At 36.7% G+C, this 22,080-nt stretch overlaps 2 protein-coding genes, 1 long non-coding RNA gene and 1 pseudogene across 3 annotated transcripts; 3 read left to right on the top strand and 1 right to left on the bottom strand.

Annotated features, from left to right (window-relative positions):
- Positions 1-63: 63 nt before the first annotated feature.
- On the top strand, positions 64-1,047 carry LOC148913717 (uncharacterized). The gene is made up of 2 exons (XR_016119072.1): positions 64-223; positions 473-1,047. It is a non-coding gene; the product is annotated as an uncharacterized LOC148913717 (long non-coding RNA).
- Positions 1,048-3,030: 1,983 nt separating this feature from the next.
- On the top strand, positions 3,031-17,776 carry LOC148913714 (uncharacterized). The gene is made up of 6 exons (XM_089035631.1): positions 3,031-3,180; positions 11,227-11,616; positions 13,047-13,121; positions 13,870-13,899; positions 14,149-14,267; positions 17,238-17,776. Exons 1-6 carry the CDS (start codon positions 3,129-3,131, stop codon positions 17,313-17,315), a joined length of 744 nt encoding a protein of 247 aa, XP_088891757.1. The 5' UTR covers positions 3,031-3,128; the 3' UTR covers positions 17,316-17,776.
- LOC148913716 (uncharacterized) lies at positions 5,249-7,084 on the top strand. The gene is made up of 2 exons (XM_089035491.1): positions 5,249-5,590; positions 5,912-7,084. Exons 1-2 carry the CDS (start codon positions 5,480-5,482, stop codon positions 6,986-6,988), a joined length of 1,188 nt encoding a protein of 395 aa, XP_088891617.1. The 5' UTR covers positions 5,249-5,479; the 3' UTR covers positions 6,989-7,084.
- LOC148913715 (uncharacterized) lies at positions 7,524-10,130 on the bottom strand (annotated as a pseudogene).
- Positions 17,777-22,080: the final 4,304 nt, after the last annotated feature.

Raw genomic sequence — 22,080 nt, 5'->3', positions numbered from 1 at the left:
ATGGAATCCCTTATCTAAGTATATAACCTAATGCTTTTTGTTGTTGTTGTTGTTCAGTAGTACGTCTCTCCAATATATTCTTTCTGAGGCATCAAATACCGTAACCTATGCCGAAGTCAAAAGCATTCCAATATACGCCCAAATCGATAGGTCTAAGAAAAGGACAAACAGACGAGATTATAACATGCCTATATATGCCCAGGTAGATAAGACAAATAAAAAGGTAGGTGCAAAGGCAGCATTTATTGTTGTATTTATTATCACATTATAAACGTCTATAGGTCTCTAGGCTGCTGGCTAGTAGCCGTGAAAGGGAGATATATTCTATTTATTTGGGACTTGTTGTTTACCTGCCTCCTTGCCTGCCTCCTTGCCTGCCTCCCTGCCTGCCGTGCGGAGCAAAAATAAAAGGGAGCCGCGAAGAAAGTGCTCTTTAACAGAATGTTTAAATGTTCTTCTATGTTATTGCTAGCGTCCTGGCCAGATCGTTTATGCTGAACTTGAAGAGATCAAATCAAGTGCAACAACACCAAACGTCATTCTTCCTCTTCCATACAACTCTACGGAATATGCTGAACTTAAAACGTTGCGAAATCAAGAATCTGCCAGCAATCCTGAACCAATATATGAGAGTCTTCCAGATATTTTATAAGATGAACTACCAGACCTACCTACCCTTCAACTCACCTACAAGCCAGCCAATTGACGAAAAAAGAAACGAAATAACGGGATTTGTTATCTTGATATGGCTTGTGGATTACTAAAAAAGATCTCTCCTGCAGCGAATCGCAAAGAAGATTTATGGAATATACCTTTGCGAAATATGATCGGATATTATATTTCTGTTGTTTGTACATAATTAGCGTGGTCCGGAGCCGTCTTTGTGTTTTCCTCCACGAGATGCCTATTGTGCAAATGCCTTGTTTAAATTTCCGAATATTCAATTTCACAAACTAATTCCAAGGAAGACAATATGTTTCCAAGAAAAAACACGCACTAAATATAAACCTTTTTATTTCGCTATAACATCTCCATATATGAAAATACATTAAAATTGGCATTTTATTAATATAAAATACTCTTAGTGCACCATTTTGTTTATATTTCAGGCTGAGAAATAAACAGAACATATGGTTTAATGTACGAATCCTAAAAATTATAGACTGCGAGCTAAGTCCCTCTATTTCCCTTAGTCGCTGTCCGTCTGTGTATCAATTTCGATTGACCGAGGAAGATTGGTTACGAGTCAAAAGTTCCTGGGGAATGGGGCTGGGGAAGGGAAGCCGAAAGGAAAATAGAGGGTCCCTCTACGAATATTACCTGTTTGACCTCCCCCTACCCTGCGAGTAGAGTTTCCTTTTAACTCCTCAACGGGCGAGAGAAGGAAAGGAGACTCTGCAGAAATCGTGTAGAATGTTATTTGAGCAGGCGCAGCGGTTGCTAAGAAACTAACTCGTTCACAAGCTTACTCGTTTTATAAATAGTTTCCGGTTCCGGTCCGAACACGATTGCCGCTTCAAAACAAAACACGTTTTTACAGTCGTGACCTCAGTGAAAGATGATTTCTTTTACTACTTAATTTCATCAAGCTTAGCAGCTGAGAGCACTAAATTTTCACAAGTGGAAATTTGGTCGCTCATTGTTGCCTGGAGTTATTACCACCAAAAGAAGATTCTTTAGGGTATCGACTAGTGTTTGGGTCGATTTCTTGAAGATGTTTGATCATCGGAGCAGAGTTCTAACTCTGATCGGAGTTACAAGCTGGAAAATAAGTGACTTTGCATGACCTGTCGGCAACGAAACAAACGCGTCTTTGACATCCATAGAACGCTCTAGTGATTTCTTTTGATGAGTAGTTTGTTGGTGGTTTTTATTTGATAAAACGTGATTTAGATCGCTTTCTTTCGCTTTCGAAATTACAATTTGACATACGATGCGGTCTCAATTTTGGTCATCGGCCATATTTTTTAATGCACACTCGCGCATCAAAACCAGTTTAAACCAGTATGAAACCTGAAATTATGCATCTCATTATTCAGATTCTTGGAAAAAGGCACTACAAAAGAAATACACAATTTCTGCAGAGTCTCCTTTCTTTCTCTCGCCCGGAGAGGAATTAAAAGGAGACTCTGCTCGCAGGGTAACCTTCTATCAGAAATGATTCTGAATCTTAATGAATATTAATCCGACGCTGCCAACCATAACAACTTTGGCTTCATGCTCAGATAGATGACGTTGCATGCGACAAGTTGAAATTTATCTTTTTTTTTTTTTTTTTTTTTTTTAACACAAAATTGTAATTCGAAAACCGTACCAGCTTTTGGCGCTTCTTCAAATGTTACAAAATTATTTCAATTGTCAAATTATATTCGAGGAGAAATGACCTTGGGGGCGCAGCATGTGGCTTGTTGTTGACGTCTAATTTTAGAAACTGATAAGCATGAATTTGAATAGATCTGTCAAAATGTTGCTTCGGTCTTGCTTCAAATGGAACGCTATTCAAATTTCCTCCGAGTTCGAAAAGCAGCTTAAATATTTATTCATGTATTATATTTACGAAATATCGACTAACAAACAGAATGCTTAATTTGCATTGAGTAGTTATGATATCCAAAATGATGTGCGCGAAACCAACCTAGGCCAACGGCTAATAAATGTGGTATCAAATTTTAGATTCTTGTGGTACAAATTTGAATGTCGCATTCAATATTGTTTTAATAATTACTTTGAAGCAATTTACAAAAATTTATGGATACTATAGCTCTAAAAACGTACAGCACAATTGAACCAAATTGCAACTTACGATTATTATTGTTTTTGTTTATAACATGAATAACGTCCTACCAACCCGTCCCCTTCCCCCCCCCCTCCCCCCCCCCCCCCCCCCCCCCCCCACTCCCCCCTACCTTTCCCCATCCATCAAAATGGTGGTCAAACAATGGTCACCAGGTGCTCTCAACCAGCAGCCAGAAAGAATTCTATAGGTGGGCGTGCGATGACGTATTTTGTTTTTGGTTGCCAAAAGGTTGGCATAGACATAAACATTCCGCATGAGAGAGGAAATGGCTTCAAGCTAAAGCGGAACCCAGTAAAATTCCAAGAAATGGATCAGTAAATAAATCATCAATATGGCTGCGAGAGAACTAGCGTGGGGTTGTGTACTGTTTCTTTTCAGACCAGGTAAGGAACTAGTAAAGTAATCGAGGAACACAAAGGTTCTAGTTTTCATCAGTAATCTTTTGTTGTGAATTAAGATCGTCCGGATGATTGTAGTCTTGTATTGCTCTTCAAAGCTTATGGACATTGAGCGTGATGCTAAACAAACAAACCAAATCACATTCGGAAAACGTCCAAAACTAAAATTCTCACTATATTTATGCAGAAGAGTGTACACCAAAATGTTCCTCTATTAGTAAGGTAAGTTTGGGTACTTTCTCGAACGCTGTCAGTAATTAGCTGCTTCGTTACGAGCGATAATGTACATGCTACGAGGGTACCTAAATACCAAGTCAGGATCTGAGTTAGGACTCGAGTTGGGACTCGATTTGGCACTCAAGCTGGGAATTAATAGAAAATAAAAGCCAGATAGAATGGCAAATGTAGTCATGACGCTTTCTTGTCAAAGTATTTCACGGTTTCCCTGTTCCGCCAGAAGTAAATATCATAGGCCGATCTTTGTTTACGTTTTTTCCCCTCATTAAGAGCATTAGAAACTTCCAAGCTACAAGCAAACCGATTCCAGAAATCGAAAGAGAATGTCTTAGTTAGTAACTACTGAAAATTTGAGAGTAATATGTTCAATATTTTGGAAGTAAATCGTTTTTGAAAGCGGTATGATTTACAAAGAAAGGTATATGGTCGTGTGGTTTTCAGTAGTTACTAAATAAGACATTCTCTTTCGATTTCTGGAGTCGGTTTGCTTGTAGCTTGAAAATTTTTTATGCTAATGAGGAAAAAACATAAACATAGATCGGCCTATACTGCATGTCTGCCTTAAAAGGTTAGAAGGTTTTTGCATTTGGTAAGCTTTTCCCAGTTAATCCGGCATTTCATATAAGTTTTTTCTTAGTTTAATGTTCTGCTAGAAGTACACATTATATTGGCTGGCTATTGTAACTGAATTCAATAAATTTAATAATATTATTAAGAGCGCTTGGATTAGCCAAAAATTGCCACAGAGCAATGCATGATAGATTTTTGAAAACGACTCTATTGTTTCAGTTTTTCAAATACTAATGTAAAAAATCGAGTCCCAGCTCGAGTCCTAGCTCGGATCCTGACTTTGGACTTGGTAATAAAACTCATGTATATCCCTACCCTGCGAGCAGAGTCTCCTCTTAACTCCTCTACGAGCATGAGAAGGAAAGGAGACCGTTTCCAAGAATCTGGATAATGAGATGCATTATTTTAGGTTTCTTACTGGTTTAAACTGGTTTTGATGCGCGAGTGTGTATTAAAAAATATGTCCGATGACCAAAATTGAGTCCGCATCGTATGTCAAACTGTAATTTCGATACCGATAGAAAGCAAACTCAATCACGTTTTATCGAATAAAAACCAATTTCAACCAACTACTTATCAATGGATGCCAAAAACACTTTTGTTTCGCTGTCGACAGGTCATGCAAAGTCACTTATTTTCCAGCTTGTAACTCCGATGATCAAAAATCTTCAAGAAATCGATGCAAACACTCATAGTCGATACCCTAAAAATCATCTTTTGGTGGTAATAACTCCACTCCAGGCCCACAAAATTTCCGCTTGTGAAAATTTAGTGCTCCAAGCTGCTAAGCTTGATGAAATTGATGCAGTAAAAGAAGAACAAGAGATCATAATTCACTGAGGTCATGACTCTAAAAACATGTTTTGTTTTGAAGCGGCAATCGTGTTCGGACCGGAACCGGAAACCATTTATAAAACGAGTGAGCTTGGAAACGAGTTAGTTTCTTAGCAGCCGCTGCGCATGCTCAAATAACATTCTACACGATTTCTGCACGAGTCTCCTTTCCTTCTCTCGTCCGTAGAGGAGTTAAAAGGAGACTCTGCTCGCAGGGTAGTATGTCCCCTTTCTTCGGTGAAACTAACTATAGTTACAGTTCACATGCCATACTTTCAATCGCAAGTATTTTTGGGATTGTCAGAACTTGAGAATGGATAAATTCAAAACCAAACAATCTCCAATCACACCTTGTTCAAGATCTCAGAAGACAGAGGCAAAATGTGAGCTATTTAAGGTGAAACATAGGAAGTTTGTAATTGATGTTCGAATTGATATTCTTGAAGCTTTGCAAATCTATTACCGGTAACGATTATTTCAGCGCAGTAAATATCATCTTATAAAGCACATTGTTCGGAGCATAGTTAATAGAGGGGAATGGTTATGAAAGCCAGCAAACTTCAAAGGACCAGCCTATTGTTTCGCATTTGATGTTGAAACGTACCATCACGTGACACTGACCGTGCACACATTGAAAACAAATATGGCGGCCGACAGTGAAGAGTTTGTATTTGGAGACAATTCTGAAGCAATACTCGATATTTTAGAGGCGGACGAGGACATCGAACGGGAATTCTTAGGAGCTGTAGATGAGGTAAGTTTAAAACATTGTATTGACTTGATATTATTTTAGAAACCGTCGTAAAATTCCTTGCTCAAGTTCTACGTATAACAGCGTTCATCGCAAATACTGTACTGTCAATGGAGTTCCGATTCAAATTTCAACTTTTACTATAGTCTTGATAATACAAAGAGAATAATCTCCCACTCTGTTTGAATATAAATCATCTATCTATCATCTTTATACTATCATTTTGATTCATATTGTCTAGAAATCGACAAAGTAGTTGTTCTTTACTCACTGTTATTAGCTTATCTATAGTTAACTTTGAAATCCTTCAATCGATTTTTTTAGGTCAAAAAAGATGAAGTTACATGTGAATTCTGCAATAAAAAGTGTAAGAGCATACGAGGACTTAAACGACATATTACTATGAAGCACGATAAGTCAATCCCAACAACTTCAGAACCAATTCCAAGACAACAGGAGGAAGAATCGAGTACAAACACCTCAATGGCTACTGATGTCCTTGTTGTCTTGGTCGACGACGTGAAGCTCAAGTTGTTAGATAACTTGATCTATAACGAATATATGAGGGATGAGATAAAAGCTTACAGCTTTAATAAGCCTGCTGAAGAATGGGAAGAATTTTCTGTTATAAAAGGAATCTACAATGGATTGATAAAGAATAGGAATTCTGAAAAGTTTTATTGTAGATATTATGCACAAGTTCCACTAAATGCAACAAAGTATTTTCCTGGATTATCACGCAGTGCAGCTACACTGTTATCAACGAAACTTGCTGATCGTTTATTATCTCTCAGCAAAGAAGCTAATGGCCAGATTGAGGAAGATACATCATCTTTGTCTGATAAAGAAGTGCATGGTTTGCAATACCTTGGAGGCTATGTCTTGCATAATCTCCATAAGAAAATAATGAAATCCAAGAATTGTGGACAGTCTGAACGTCAGCAGGCCATGTCAGTCTTAAAATCTGGAAAACTAGGTGATGACTGTGATAAAAGTTCTCAAACTTTGACTGCATGTTTGGATCGTGGAGGACTGTGGTCTATAACAACTGATGCTGAAACTATATTTCTTAAAGCTGAGAAGTATTTTAGAGTATTTACCTCAAATGTTTGTCCACAAAACATCAACATTGCAAGCATAGTGCACAAATGTGTTCATGACGAGAAAGTTATATCTAGCTATAATTCAATTGTATCTAATTCTGAACTAGTAATAGAAGATAGCGTAGGGAAAGATGTCCTTTACAGCATATTAAACTTGTATGTTAAAGTTCGATCATTTTCTCTTGCTAAAGACATTGTCCAAAATCACAAAATCTCCTCTAAGATGACAAAAACCAAAGCGCTTCGCAAAGAAATAAGCAGAGCTCACAAAGAACAAGAAGTCCAACGAAGTCCTTAAGAAATTAAGCTTGAAACACTACTGTCTATATATTGTCAGTACACACCAGTAGTCTCACTATCTCTGTCCTACAAATAATATAATAAGTTCATGAACTCAGACAAAACTATCACATATTTTAAAGTGTGTTTATTAAATATCAACTATTTTTTGTAAACCAATGATAAAAATTTTTTTGTGACTATGCTTGTCATAAATAAATCTCCTCTTTCTACAGTCTCTAAAAGGAGAAAGACTATAAAAATGTGTTATTTATTATATGTGCAATGTTTCTGTTCAATTCGCAGTTGTTTCTGTTAAATTATTTACCAGTTATTAAATTCCAATAATAATATCATTGCCATAAAAAAAAAAGGAAAATATATAAATAAAGATTATTAATTTTAAGGAAATTGGTATATTACTTTCTGGGCATATTATTATAACAAGACAAGTGTCTATACAGTAGAGTGCTCGCACTAAACCCATTACCAATATTTAGTACCACTTATTAATACTAAATCCTTTTTATTCACAATCTCTACTGTCAAGATTGCTAATTGCTGCGTTTAGCTTTTCTGCATGGTAGTTTTTCTTCCGAAATCTCTTCCCATGCTCTGCGCTTATCTCTCCTCCCTCTTGTATTGCCACTCTGGCAGGAAACAGACTTCTAAATGCGTATGGTATTGGCATTATATCCAAACATACGGATGTCTGGGTTATCATTCCTTCGACCCAACTGTCGCTGATGGCCAAAGTACTCTTCCACAGGGTCTTGACAAAACCTTTCTGTCAAAACAAAGTCCATTCCTTCTTGAAGAAGGAATGTTGTAGCTTCAACAGCAGAGTGGCAAGTGACTTGGAAACCCTCATATGTCTGCCAAGAAATAAACATACGGCTTCTTGCATTCTGGGTAAAATTGCCAGGTCTGTTTTCTGGCTTTCTTTCCAGGTCTTCAGATACTGAAGGAAATCCAATAACCATTGAAATCTGTTATCGTCTGGTGATGTATATGGTGCTAACAATGGTTTCCTATTTCTCTGATGCTCTCTGGTGCTCCGCACATTGAGGCAGTCGAAGAAACCATCAATCATTTTACAGAATGTTGATGTTCCTGCTGCTTCTGGTGGACCAAAGGACTGTAGGACTGCAGCCACAGATGAACTCAGACCTTGAGCAGCTAGGTTTACTCTCATAACCGAGTATGAATTTAAATTAATGTGATCATATGTAAGTCTGGGCAGCAGCTTCAACCCATTTTCTATATCTTGGTAGAAAAGTTGTGTAATATGCTGCCATAAGATGTACTGTCCGTCGTTCCACATGTATCTAGTACATTTTCCATGGCCTGAGTGATGTAGACAGTTTCTTGTGGTCTTGATCAAAGTGGGGAGCATCTGCAAAGAAGTACACAAACCGATGAGGTGCAAAGAGATTAATAGTACGATAGCAGACATCAGTATTTGCATTCCCATCGAGTGGTTTATGTAATCTAAAAAATCTTCGGTTTGGTGAAGCACCATCTGCTGTTGCTGCAATAACCCATAGGTTGCAACTGGTTTCAAGAATGCATATAGCATCCCAAAAAATGGGCATTAGCTGGTCTGCAGTAGCTCCAGTAGTTGCAAAATGAGCAAGGCAAAACTTCAGCTCAGTACAGACACCTCTCACTAGGAAGGCTAAAGCATGAGAAGCAATTTCATCTACTTTTTCAAGCAAGCCAAAGTTAACGTCAGGATCACCAAGGTCAGTAAAGCCTATGAGTTCCCCAGTAGCTTTGTCAAATACAAGGTTACACATAACCTTCATCTTATCAAAGAGAAGGACAACATATCTTTGTACATCAAAGTATGAGCTTGTTTGTGATTTCAAATCCTCAATAACTTCTGCCTTAAATCCACGTTGAGGTTTGATGGCATTTCTATAGTCCTTCAGTCTTCGTTGACTTGGCAGTTTTAATATGCCACTATCTTTCAGCTCAGCTCTTCATAACACGAAGGTGACTTGGCAGCAAGCGAAAGGCAGAATCTGATGATCATTGGGTGATAACGAATACCAGTACTACTACTAGACATCATTTTCTTCTGTTGTTGCCAGAACAAGGACATAAATGGAGTGATTTTGTCAGAGCTTTCTTCAAGGATCCTAGTCAAATCATTGCTTAGCTCGTGATCTTCTTCAACATTTGACTTCATTATTTCAGTTTTCATTGCGTTTAGTTCTCTCTCCAGTTCTGCACACTTTAAGCGTTGTTGCTGAATAGTTAATTTCAGTCTTTCTGGGTTGGTCTTAGAAACTGGAGCTTTTACATGAGCAGGCTTTGACACTCTAAGATTCTTAGCTGCTTCACACTTTTTAGTATGACCCAAATAGTCATTGCATGCAGGACAGATAGGTGTTTCACTGCCTTCTACACACAAGAAATGGCACTCTTTCACTCTCCAATATCCTTTTTTAGGAAAGGGCTGGCAATGATCATATTCCATGGGATCTACGTTCAAAGGTATGACATGATGGAAGAGTTTGCTTGACAGCTCAAGAGTTTTTACCCCACAGCACAAATCATGTCTTTCAAGCTCCTTTATAAGGTCTTGTACTGTAATGTTCCTCACAGACCGCAGATACTTGACATACAAGTAGTGATCTTCTGGTATGAAACATCCAAACGTTTTAATAGTGAATCCAAGGCTGTCATCTATTACTATCTCTATCTCGGGGAGAAGATATAGGTCTCGATTATTCTGGATAATTATTTTATCAGAACATGTTTTAATGATCCAATCATTCAAAGATTTCAGTGAATTTACGCGCTTGCACAATTCGGAAAAGCTTTCGTAGCATGTATATTTCGTAGATGATGTCTCTTCTTGCAATATTCTCACACGAGTTGGTCTTGGCGTGGGACGTTTTTCAAAGTCATGGCTTTTCTTTGGCATATTGAGCATCGGGAACAAAGTGCTTCTCACATGTGAAGACTTTGTCATTTTGGATTTGTCTTCTGAAACCCTGGTCGACTTCTCTTGTTTTCGTAATCTCTCGCAGCCAATTTTCTCGCCATGATTTGTGAAGATCGTCTTTGGCAGAAGGTAGCTTAAATATCCCTATTCCTTTCGTTCTTCTACAACTGCCACAGCCGAATACTGAACAATTATCTCCAGGCATTATGTTCTAAAGGATGTAGCACAGAATCGAGTTGAATATGCCGTAATTACATGATGAAATATGAAAGAAATCTACTAAAACATATAATATTACTGTCGCGACGCTATACTCGAGTTGTGTTTTGTTTTGACTATGTGCACGGTCAATGTCACGTGACAGCCCATAAAGTCGAACAAAGACATAGTCCTTTGAAGTTCGCCGGCTTTCATAACCATTCCCCTCTATTAACTATGTTCGGAGGGAATAACCAATTGATGATTTCATCAGTATATACTAAAATATAGAGACCCGAATGGCCTCCATATACCATATACATATACGTCTGTGGTAGTCCGTTGTAAAAGTGATTTATATATTTTAAAGTTTGCATTGAATTTGATAAAGTTACAGAAACTCCGCCGAAATCAGGCGTCAAAATTATCACGCATTTTTTCGTTTTGTAGTTGTATAGACACGTATCGATAATTTATTACTCTATCTTTATACAAGTTATGGTTATGGGCTGGTTCGATCTAATATCTGATGTTATCTAACAGTTTAGCTTCCTTCCTAACTTCCTAAATAAATATATTTATTTCGTCAGACACGAATTATCTTTTAGAAGGTCAATATTGGCAATATTATTGATGAATAGTAATTGCCGTTGGTCATTGACCTCATCAACTTTAGTTCCAGCGCCAGGAAAGGGAATACAGTCAATTCAAAAAACGTTGTCGTCGACCAACTGAAGCCTACGCGACTGGACCGAAAGGAACTCTGGTTAGCAATCATTGAAGCCAAGTTGACTCCATGATTTTATCTGACTAGTCATACCTGGTTTACGGCACGAGCCTTCGTAGGCGAGCGGGAAGAGTTGAAGGAGACGTTTTTTTAATGCCTTTGTTTTTCTTTCCCTAAACCCAAAGACATGCATTTGATGGATTGTTTCTCGCTATTATTATCTTATTACTAGCGGGGATAATTTATTCAGAACGAATATTTATATGCTTCAGTGATATTTAATATATTCCTTTCGGTTCAATCGCGTAGGGTTGAGCCTGTCAACACAATTCAATCTATTTAAATAGACTCATTTTTGATCATTGCTTGCTTACAGCACTGTTTCAAATTACTGGACCAACCAGGCTTATTTCCATTGTTGGTGAGAATGCACAGTTCAGATGGAATACCGTCAGCAATTCAAATATTCTATCCGCAACATGGGGAATAAAAGAAGGCAACAAAGCTAATCCTCAGTTTATAAATGTAGACATAACGAGCACCCAGGTGAACATTAACTTATATTTGGAGCCAGATCTTAAGAGACGACTGTCCTTTGACGGTTATCTCAAGAACGGTCGTGCATGGTTCACCCTAGAGAACGTCACTGTCAACGATACAAACGTGTACATCGCGAGCATCAGTGACCATGTAAACAGATTCCTGCCTTACACAGTTGAACTGATTGTAAAAGAAAAAGAAAGAGAACAGAAAGATGGATATATTGGTGAGTTTTAGTATTCATAGCTTTAAAGTTATTTTCTTTTAAGTATCGTTATTTTAAGCTGAATGTCATTACAAATGAGTCAGAAAATGTCATTCTATAATCTAGGGTTTATCCAACCTCTATAAGTGATCACAACTTTGCATATGCAGTTAGGAAAATTGGTGTTCCCAGAGGTAATCCAAGGTTTGTTCACAGCATGAAAAAGAAAGATTTACGCTACAGTAATGATAGCGTTATTTTACCGAAAAACCTTTTTTAGATATGTCTTTACTGGAGAGACTAGCTGGCCCCCATAAAATATCGACTAATTTATTTTTTATTTTATTTTATTTTATTTGTTTTATTTTGTTGTTTTTTTTTTTTGTTTTTTTTTTCATCCATCCATCCATCTATCCATCCCTCCCTCCCTCCCTCCCTCCCTCCCTCCCTCCCTCCCTCCCTCCCTCCCTCCCTCTCTAGTAGATATGAAATGAAGGTTCACCAACATGAGGAGCGAGGAGCCGGCGGTGCCAGGCTACCACCCCTACCCACAATTTTCGGAGCGGTAAAGCCAGGCCCCAGACCACCCCACTCATCCCCCACAATTGTTACTGACTGTTTCGTTTCTGTTTTGTTTCTAAAATCCTTGTTGAATAACCATTTTTAGCTGTTCTGCGACATCCGGAGCCCGGAGCCCGGAGCCGGCGGAGCCAGGCTACCACCCCTCCCCCACAATTTTCGGAGCGGTAAAGCCATGGCCCAGACCACCCCACTCCTCCCCCACAATTTTTACTGACTGCAAAAATGAATTTAGGAACAAAAGAAAAGAGGCTTTTTTTCTAAGATTTTTGTTGAATAACCATTTTTGGCGATTTTACGCCATGAGGAGCGAGGAGCCGGCGGAGCCAGGCTACCACCCCTCCCCCACAATTTTCCGGAGCCGGAGGAGCCAGGCCCAAGACCACCCCACTTCTCTAACTCAGCCGGCTCCTAGCTCCTCATGTTGGTGAACCCTCATTTCATATCTACTCTCGGCTCGTGTCTATTAATTTCCAAATTGCACGAGAAGATCGTGCGATTTTTTGTTTATAGTTCACTCAACAAAATTTCAGTAAAAAATGCGAATCGACGCCGTTCATCTTTGTCTATTTTGGCGGCCGATTTTCAGTCCATCGCGCACAGTCTAATGAAGGGCATAAAAAAGATTAGTTCTTAAGGCTTTAAAATTTTATTTATATGTTTTTTAAGTACAAAATGATAGAAAATAATTGTTTTCACATTGTTTTGGCCGTGTTGCCATAGTAACTTCATTCGGTACTCATACGGAGTACAATTAACGCTATAATTGTACTCCTCTCGACCAATTATAGTCGAGTAATTTTGTTGAGTGTACTATAAGTATCAATATTGTTTTGTTTATATTTTTATTTATCATTCTATATTTCTATAAGTTACTTCTGAAGAACCGAAGAAAACAACTGACCATTCACCTTCTCCGGAAATCGCTAGAACAACGCCCACGAAAGGTAACCAATAAACTCATTTCAGTTGTAGGCCGATATTGTCCATGGGTATATCGAGTGCTTCGCATGGTCATGGTGATCATATGTGGGCTGGGTTAATTATGGTTTCTTCTGGTTTGTCGCTTTTTTTATCATCCTCAAAACTGACCTCTCCCATTTAATTTCGCTGCGCTCCCTTTCCACCAATGCGACCCTGTTTCGAGATCCGCCCGGCTCTCTGTCGTATGATTCAGTGTTTACCGGTTTACTTGGATGTAGAGACAATCTGTTGAAAATCCACTGTTAAATTAACCATTAATTATTATTTATTTATTTAATTACGCTATTTGCGTCATGCATGGGTTACTACCAGTTTCCTTAGCTTAACCATTTTATTTTTATTAGTCACATGGCTTGTCAATAGCACGTACGGAATTCGGCGTACAATTTCCCATCGCATGTTGTTGACGTCAAAAAAGTGCTGTCACACCGTGAAACGACATATTCTTAAAAGACACACGACTTCTACTATATATGTTATGTCATAGAAAACTTTATTAACCAAAAAACTTGCTGCCAACAAGTAAGCACCATTTCTCTTGTGAGTGCTTTCGACAAGTACGAACCACTTTCTCTTGCCACTATTCTCAGACAATTAATTATATGCATAATAATGAAAACTCGTTGTCTGAAGGACATAAGACAGTATTAATTACTTGAAGGTTTTAAACTAAACTTCTGAAATGATTATGTTTTGTATTTTTTAATTTAGTTACAGAAACGGAGATTCATACACCAAAGGGTAAGACGAATAAGGGTATCTGCATAACAGTTATCGATAAGCACAAACAAATATAAATGTCAGTTAAACCACATAGCCTGAATGTGTCGGCTCATATTTCTTTTCTTGCTGAGCAAGACATTCTAACAATCCCGAACATGCTATGGTGAAGTGGACTTGTTATTTATTTACAATCCTTCTCGTGCCCCCCTCTCATTTAGATATAATGAATTTAAATAGATTCAATATTTTCTTTCTTACTTATTTCAGACCCAAAAGGCCCAGCGAACTCTAATGATTATAACCTACCTACCATCATTGCAGTTCTGGTAGCATCACTAGTGTTGGTTCTCTTGGTAATCATAAGTGCTTTTTTGTATCGGCACAAAGTAAGTACTGACTGACACTACTTGATACTGAATACATATCCTGGTATAATACAGTAATATATATTATCTCTTTTCTTCCTGAGCAACTTTATACAGGATAACGTATATAAACAATTGTCATTTTTTCCACGTTACGTCATCTAAAAACCAATATCGGAACTATACATAGTATCAAGACATTTGTAGAATACGTTTTAGAAATCAATGCATGATATTAGGGACATGAGAAAGTTTCCAGTCATTTAGATATTTGGTTCGCGAGTGATGAAGATAGATCGAGTTTGAGTCATGCAATACCGTCAAGTGCATCTGAATACAATGAAGATTTAAAGCATATTTACGCTAATGAACGTTTTTCCTTAGACACATTTGCCTTAGACACATTACCATCAAAAGTGTTCAATATTCTATCATCTTTTTTTAAACCCTTTGAAGTTAGGCTCGCCAAGTCGGTGTACCTAGCTCAGTGGATTGCCTCACCAACGATAATATCACTTCACACGTCTTAGACAAAGATGACGTCTTGTTTTCTTGCCCATGGTTCAGTAATAGCTATGCCGGATACTTGACCAGTCTACGTAGTGTTGGCTGATCTGAAAAAATATATAGAGAGAGGATATTACTCATGGGCGCGCGGAGATACGAACTTTATCTTCGAGTGTTGAAAAGATCTCTCACGAGTGAGCGTAGCGAATATATATATATATATATATATATATATATACAGCGATATGCAGAAATTCTGATCCCACCAAGTATATAGTATATAACTATATCGGGTTCATTATGGATAATGGACTCGCGGGATTCAAAGCGGGATTAAAAGTACTAATGCGTTGGCTGGCGTTTTGTTTAAGATAAGTTACCTTTCAAAACAAACTCCGCTTGTTCCAACCAGAAAAAGAATTTTCACCCTGCCTAGGACTCGACAGTCGGCGTTATTTTCAATATGAACCACTGTTTATTTTATGTAATTTTGATTAATACAAACGGCTTTAGTGCAATGATGATTAATATTCAAACTTTCACTCTCGTGAGTAAATTTGTTTTGCATAAAATTGCAAAGCTTTTAATAGCTTGAGCAAAAAGAGAGAGAGAGAGAGAAATAAAAGAAAAAGTAACCACAAAGGATCATTAAGTTATTAGAGGAGAAGTGGAAGAGTATGCCTCTCTTAAATAAGAATAACCTCCGTTTATCTAGAAATTATATTCCGCCTGTTCATCAACTGAGATTTGACTGAGTTGACGCTCAATAACAATAACACGGTAGACTACGAATATAGCAAAATATCCTATCCAGAGTAGCTCATGAACAATTTTTGCACCACTTTTGTCATAAGTCATATTACCGACTGTTTTGGTTTTGCTGTCATCGGAGTGTTTGATTGTTTTAAGCCCCGTCCACACGTATCCGCAATTTTTTTTTTTTTTTTTTTTTTTTTTGCGGATACGAAAATGTTCGCGTCCACACGCAGCGTATTCGAATCGTTTTCGAATCGTTTTCACTGTCCACACGTATCCGTAAATTTCATGATCCACCCTGATGCACCCTAGTGCCTAGTCCCTTTGACGGATAGTTTTCTGATTGAGCATGCGCAAAATCGTGTTACGTCAGCGTATTTGAAAATTTGCGGATACGACCGTTCACACGTATCCGTATTCGGAGCGTATTCGAAAATTTCCACTCTGGAGACCGTTTTCGAAAATTTCCGGATACGGATACAAAAATTTCCGGACACGTGTGGACGCAACCCGTGTCTGCAAAAAAACATTTGAGGATACAAAAATTTCCGGATACGTGTGAACGGGGCCTTAGAAGAGCGCATATAAATAAGCGAAGAACGAGTTCAGAATTGAGCTCAGCTCAACCGAAACTTCCAAGAAGAGCTTTTCTAGTAGTGTAGAGGTATTAAAAAGTGAACACATAGTTCCCACCTCTTTACTTTAGCGCTGTTCATAAACAACACTCGGTACGCTAGCCAACGCTTTGGTACTTAGCTTTGAATTTCGCGGGTCTATTACCCATAATGCACCCGATATAGTTATATACTATATACTTGGTTGGATCAGAATTTCTGCATATCGCTGTATATATATATATATGTATGTTGTATATATATATCACCGAATCGCTAAAACTTTGACACTTTAACGACATATATACATATATGTGTATCCCCCTATTTTCTATTGTCTTACCTGGATTTTCACGGAAAGACAATAGGAAAAAGGGGATGCATATATATGTATATATATCGTTAAAATGTCAAAGTTTTAGGGATTCGCAGTATATATATATATACACACACTGGATTTCAGAAGCGTTGTATTATACACTTATACATATATCTAGTTTATTCAGTATATTTAATGGTATGCAAAACAGAAAAATCGCTTTATTTAGTATTTGTTTAATTCAATGATGACTCTCAAAATATATTTTTTTCTTGTGTATTATACATTTATACATATATCTAATTTATTCAGTATATTTGATGATATGCAAAACAGAAAAATCGCTTTATTTATTGTTTGTTTCATTCACTGACTGTTTCATTCTTGTCTGTTTGATCGTACAGATTATAAATCAGTTGGTTTTAAGCGTTGAAAATGGTTATTTTGCATTATGCATCACATTAGATATTTGTATAAATGTATAAATGTATACTACAACGTTTCTGCAATCGAGTGTATAATGTTGATATATATATATCAATATTATACGAAATTACTCCTTAAAACTGTTAATTATGTAATTATATAAATTAGGTTGAACCAGTGATACTTATTAAAATCCTTGAAATATTGAAATTATGCTAATTATGCTAAGGAATGAAACATTGCAATTTACTGATCATGTTTAAACAAGCCACCACTACGCCCCCTTCTCACATACTCGCATCTCCATATTCCTAGACTTTCTTTTCTAATTCTCTCCTCAAAAACTATTATTTTCATTTTTATTTACAGAGAAAGTTCCCCGAGAAAAAAAGAAGAGGGACAAATTCTAGCGAAAAACAGCTGATGGAAGACAAAGTCGACATTTAACGCACCTCAAGACTCAAAGATAAGTACTGGATCTTGGAATTACCTTTCTCCTATAAATTATCGCCTATCCCTCATTACCCTTCGCCGTTAGCACTTTCAACCTTTTTTGAAATAGCTATGTGCAATACCATATACCATTCTCATGATGGCTGACAAGTACACGAAGAGGAGCTCACCAAGTCACTGGTTGACGCTAAAATATATAGAAGCACATGAAATGCGCTTATGGAAGAAAAGTATAGAACTGAAAAAATATTTACCTGTTTCTTTATGGCGCGCCAAACCGGACAAAAATACTTGTATCAAATAGATTCCATACACGACTTGTTGCTGAAATATAAAACTTGTTGTCAAAATATAAAATTTCTTATCAAAATATAAGACTTCTTGTCAAAATATAAGACTTCTTGTCAAAATATAAGATCGTGTCAAAATATAAAATTTCTTGTCGAAATATATAACTTGTTGTCGAAATATATGCGTAACTTGTCCAAATTCGTCCTAAATATAGGATGATATTGACGCCTGCGATCGACGGTCAGCAGCACCGAAAATGCCGAGCCTGCGGTATTATTGATTATCAACCCGAGTCATTAAGAGTGATTGTCAGAGAAAACCGGGCAGGGGCAAAATATCGGGGTAGGCCGATATGCACTAAATTTTCAGCAATAAAATTCGATTAGATGACGAACCATGGTAATTAAAGTTTCGTCGAGCTTTTTTTTCACCTGAGATAGGCCACCCCCCTCAGTTTTGAATCGTGATCGCCCTTTGCGATGCCAAAATCTAAGGCCAAACTTCATCCTCTCAAAAGTCGATATCGCTTTCTTTCTGCAAGTTTTAATATTTTATTTGTGAAATTTATCATATGATCGAGAAGTCCTGAGGTTTTGAGTCAAATACGATGAGTTTTTAAATTTCTACCCGGACATGAACATTACATACAAAGCCTGTTCAATTCACGATCTGAATATGTGTCTACTTTCAAACATATTTTCTCAAAAGTGCGGCAGTATTTTTTTTTTATTTTTATGAATCACATTTTTTTTTTAAATTACTTCTGAGCTTTCAGGAATTGTAAAGTTTCAATTGCGATCTAAAATCAAACGATCGCGAGCAACTTTCAAAGTTAACAAAATTCGCCTTCTGAATTTGCGTAATTGCGTTAAGTGTTTACATCCGTTCGACATAACGCTGCGTTAATGCTGACTCCCGTCTTCGACGTTGTTTACCCTTATCTAACCTATGCAATAGTTGCACGGGGAAGTTCTTATAAAACTCAACTAGAAAAATTCAATTTGAACAAAACCACATTATCAGAATATTTTTCTTTGCTACCCTATATGGTAAAAATACTGATAGTGCTCTTCCATTAATCAATCTTTTTGACCTTCTAACTATAGTCAACATCTCTAAATTACAATCACTAAAATTTATTCACCAATGGGTAACTAAGCAGCTTCCATCAATCTTTGATAATTATTTCAAATTTCCCAAGAGTATTCATAGCTATAACACTAGATATGCCTCAAACGATAACCTTCTCAAAAAATAGAAACAAATATTGACAAACAAACAATTAGTGCTCTAGCACCAGATCTATGGAAATAAATTCCAACTGAAACCAAGTTAGTTAAAAAATCCTTCATTTTTAAAAAAAAAAAAAGGTTAAGGAGCATTTGCTGCATTTACTTATTTGTTTCATATTATTTAGTATCGTAATTAACATATTTTGTGTATTGCTCTTGATAAAAACAATTACAAATGACAGCGTCTAAGTGTTAAATTAAACACTGACATTCTAAAAAAATAACTAATACCAAAAATATGAGAAAAGAAAAATGTGATTAACTTTAGTATTTTAAAAATGTAAATAAAATATATTGTATTGTATTGTATTGTTGTTTTCAAAAAACATTTTCAACTAGAAATAACATATTTTATCCAAATTAAAGTTACTCTTACAAAGAAATCCCAAGGAATACGACTCCGTGAGCATTAAAAGACTGTTCATATAAAGCTAATTTGAGTGAATTTCAAGGCAAGAGTACTTTATTTCCATTCCATTTATTAGACATATTAAAAAAAAAAAGCAGTTTTATTTCTGGGAAACGTGACTAACTCTTAAATAGTACAATCAAAGATTCTGAAGCAAAAAGGCACAAATTATTGCACAAGCATTATGTTCGATTCGTTTTGTCATCGTCGTATTAATTAATATTTTGTCATGGTTTTCCTTGTTAAGTGTTACGTTAAGTGTTAATTGTAATAAAATGATTATTACTTGCATTTTCGGTGCTGCTGACCGTCGGTCGCTGGCGTCAATATATAGTCGTATTCGGACAAGTCATATATTTCGACAGAAAGTTTTGTACTTTGACAAGAAGTCATATTTTGACAAGAAGTTTTATATTTTGACAAGAAGTTTAACATTTTGATAACAAGTTTTATATTTCAGCAACAAGTCGTATATTTCAGCAACAAGTCGTATATTTCAGCAACAAGTCGTATATTTCTTAAAACAAGTCATATTTTTACGATAAGTCGTATATTTCTCAAAATATGTCTTATCTATTTGATACAAGTATATTGTTAGGTTAGGCGCGCCATATGCTTTGACCTAAACTCGCGCTATTCACCTTCTTTTTTTTTTTTTTTTGAAAATACAGTCTTGCTCAGGCTTGCTCAGTTTTCGTGCACTCGTCAGCCATTGTAAGAACGGTATAATGAGCACCTCGAAATCCTCTGTTTTAAGGACATTTAATGACGAAGATCCCTCATTCATGAAAAGAATGAGGGAATATTAGAACAAAATCTCCCTCATTACTGAATGAAACGTGAATCATTGAGGGAGATTTAGTTCAATCTACCTCGTAACTATATTCACCCCTCATATTAAAACCATCGGAATATGGATCTTTTCGACTCATTAGAGAGTTTTAGATTTACGTTCACGGCAAATGTGAAACGTCAGTTGACCATTTAAAAAGTATTTTAAATAGCTTAAAAAGAATCGCAAAAAAAGTGCAACAAGTAGAAAAACAAAAGAATAGTTGTCTTTGGTGAGAAAAAAAGTCAAGTAAAGTACAGGAAAACGATGAAAACGTGGTCACGTTTGCCGTTTGCGAGGAGGAAAAAAGTCAATCTAAAACTCTATTACTGCAAGATGAACCTCTGTCAGAGGCAGTTCAATGCTACGCACGGGTGGGAATCAGTAAGAGTTAGTTACCCGCAAATCGTTTATTCCTCACATGCTGATTGGCTATGATCGATGAGAGGACAGACAAATAAGCTAACGTCAATGAGCGCGCTCTTTTCCGTTGGTTATTTTGATCTTTAAAAAACGTCGAAACAATGCGCGTTACTGATTTTTTTTTTGTGGTGAAAAAAATCGAGGTCCCTTTCCTATGGTATGTGCTTTTATCAAACTTGGAATGGCTTCAGAATATGTTCCAAACTCAAATGAAGCTACGAATGCACAGCGCTAGGGCCTCGGGACTCTCACTATCCTTCCCTTGGCGTCCAGGATATTTAATCACTAATATCCCAAAGCTAGAAACCGGCGTCATGGAATTAATAATTATGTAAATATACATTTATCTCTCTCTCCATATATATATATATGATTAGTGCCACTGTCTTAAGTTTGGCATACTGTCTTCAGCTCTTGGGAGCCATTTTTTGGACACACTGCGCATGGCATTCGCTTACTAGCGTCACTGCGCATGCCATTCATGCACAAACTTCTATCGAAGCAAAAAAAGTCCATGTTGGCGACGCATATGACCGCTCTATTCAACCACAGTTTTCTGAATTATTCCTAAGTTTTTGTAGCAGTTCAACAAACTCGTAGATCGTTTTCAAGCAAAACTTTTTTTATGCATAGACAAGAATTTAAAGAAAGATTGTAGTTATAAATCGTTCAAGAAAAGTCTTTATAAAATAATAGGCCACTTGCACTAAGAGGTCACGTGTTCAACTCGGCCATTGTGGCTGGCATTCTACAGGATTTTAGCTATGCGAGAATGTAAAAAAATAATGGCGGATCCGGTTAGTTTTTTGGTGATGAAAGGTAAATTAGCGCAATAAATAACGATAACAATCCCCTTTTCTTGCAAGAAATATATTATTAGTAGATATCTAAAAATATTTTTGCTATAGTCGCCAACGAGAGAAAAAAATAGTATGTTTTGCGCTACGATGTGAAGACCTACGAAGTGTTTAGTCTTGTTTTGCCGACTTCATGACCTCAAAACAACGACTTTTTGTCGAAAAAACATTAATTATTTTTCAACTTCATTCTTGAAAAATGCATTTTTCTTGCAAGAAATATGCTTTTAATAGATACCTTAAGTAGATTTTTGCTAGTCATTCGCCAGGAAGTAGAAAAATATGGTATGTTCTGAGGTCATGTAGCCGGCGAAACAAGACTAAACACTTCGTAGGTCTTCACATCGTATCGCTCAAAAGACCATATTTTTTTCTACTTGGCGAGTTAATATTAAAACTTTACTTTAGATACCTACTAAGAATATATTTCTTGCAAGAAAAGGGGATTTTAATTGTCATTTAGTGCGCTATAAATTTACCTTTTATCACCAAAAAACCCACTCGAATCGCCATCTTTTTTATAGTAATGATAAAAAGGTAAATTATACACGGTGAAAAGACGAAAAAAAACTTACTTACTAAAAAAACTTTTTTTCATCTTTTCACGGTGTATAATTAGTCCTTTTATCATTACTGTTTCATTAGAAAAACCGAC

The sequence above is a fragment of the Actinia tenebrosa genome, unplaced genomic scaffold (genome assembly GCF_029948245.1).
Source record: "Actinia tenebrosa isolate PJP-AT-01 unplaced genomic scaffold, QUT_ActTen_1.0 PGA_scaffold0__85_contigs__length_37466705, whole genome shotgun sequence".
NCBI lineage: Eukaryota > Metazoa > Cnidaria > Anthozoa > Actiniaria > Actiniidae > Actinia > Actinia tenebrosa.
This window is presented reverse-complemented; position numbering and strand designations above follow the sequence as displayed.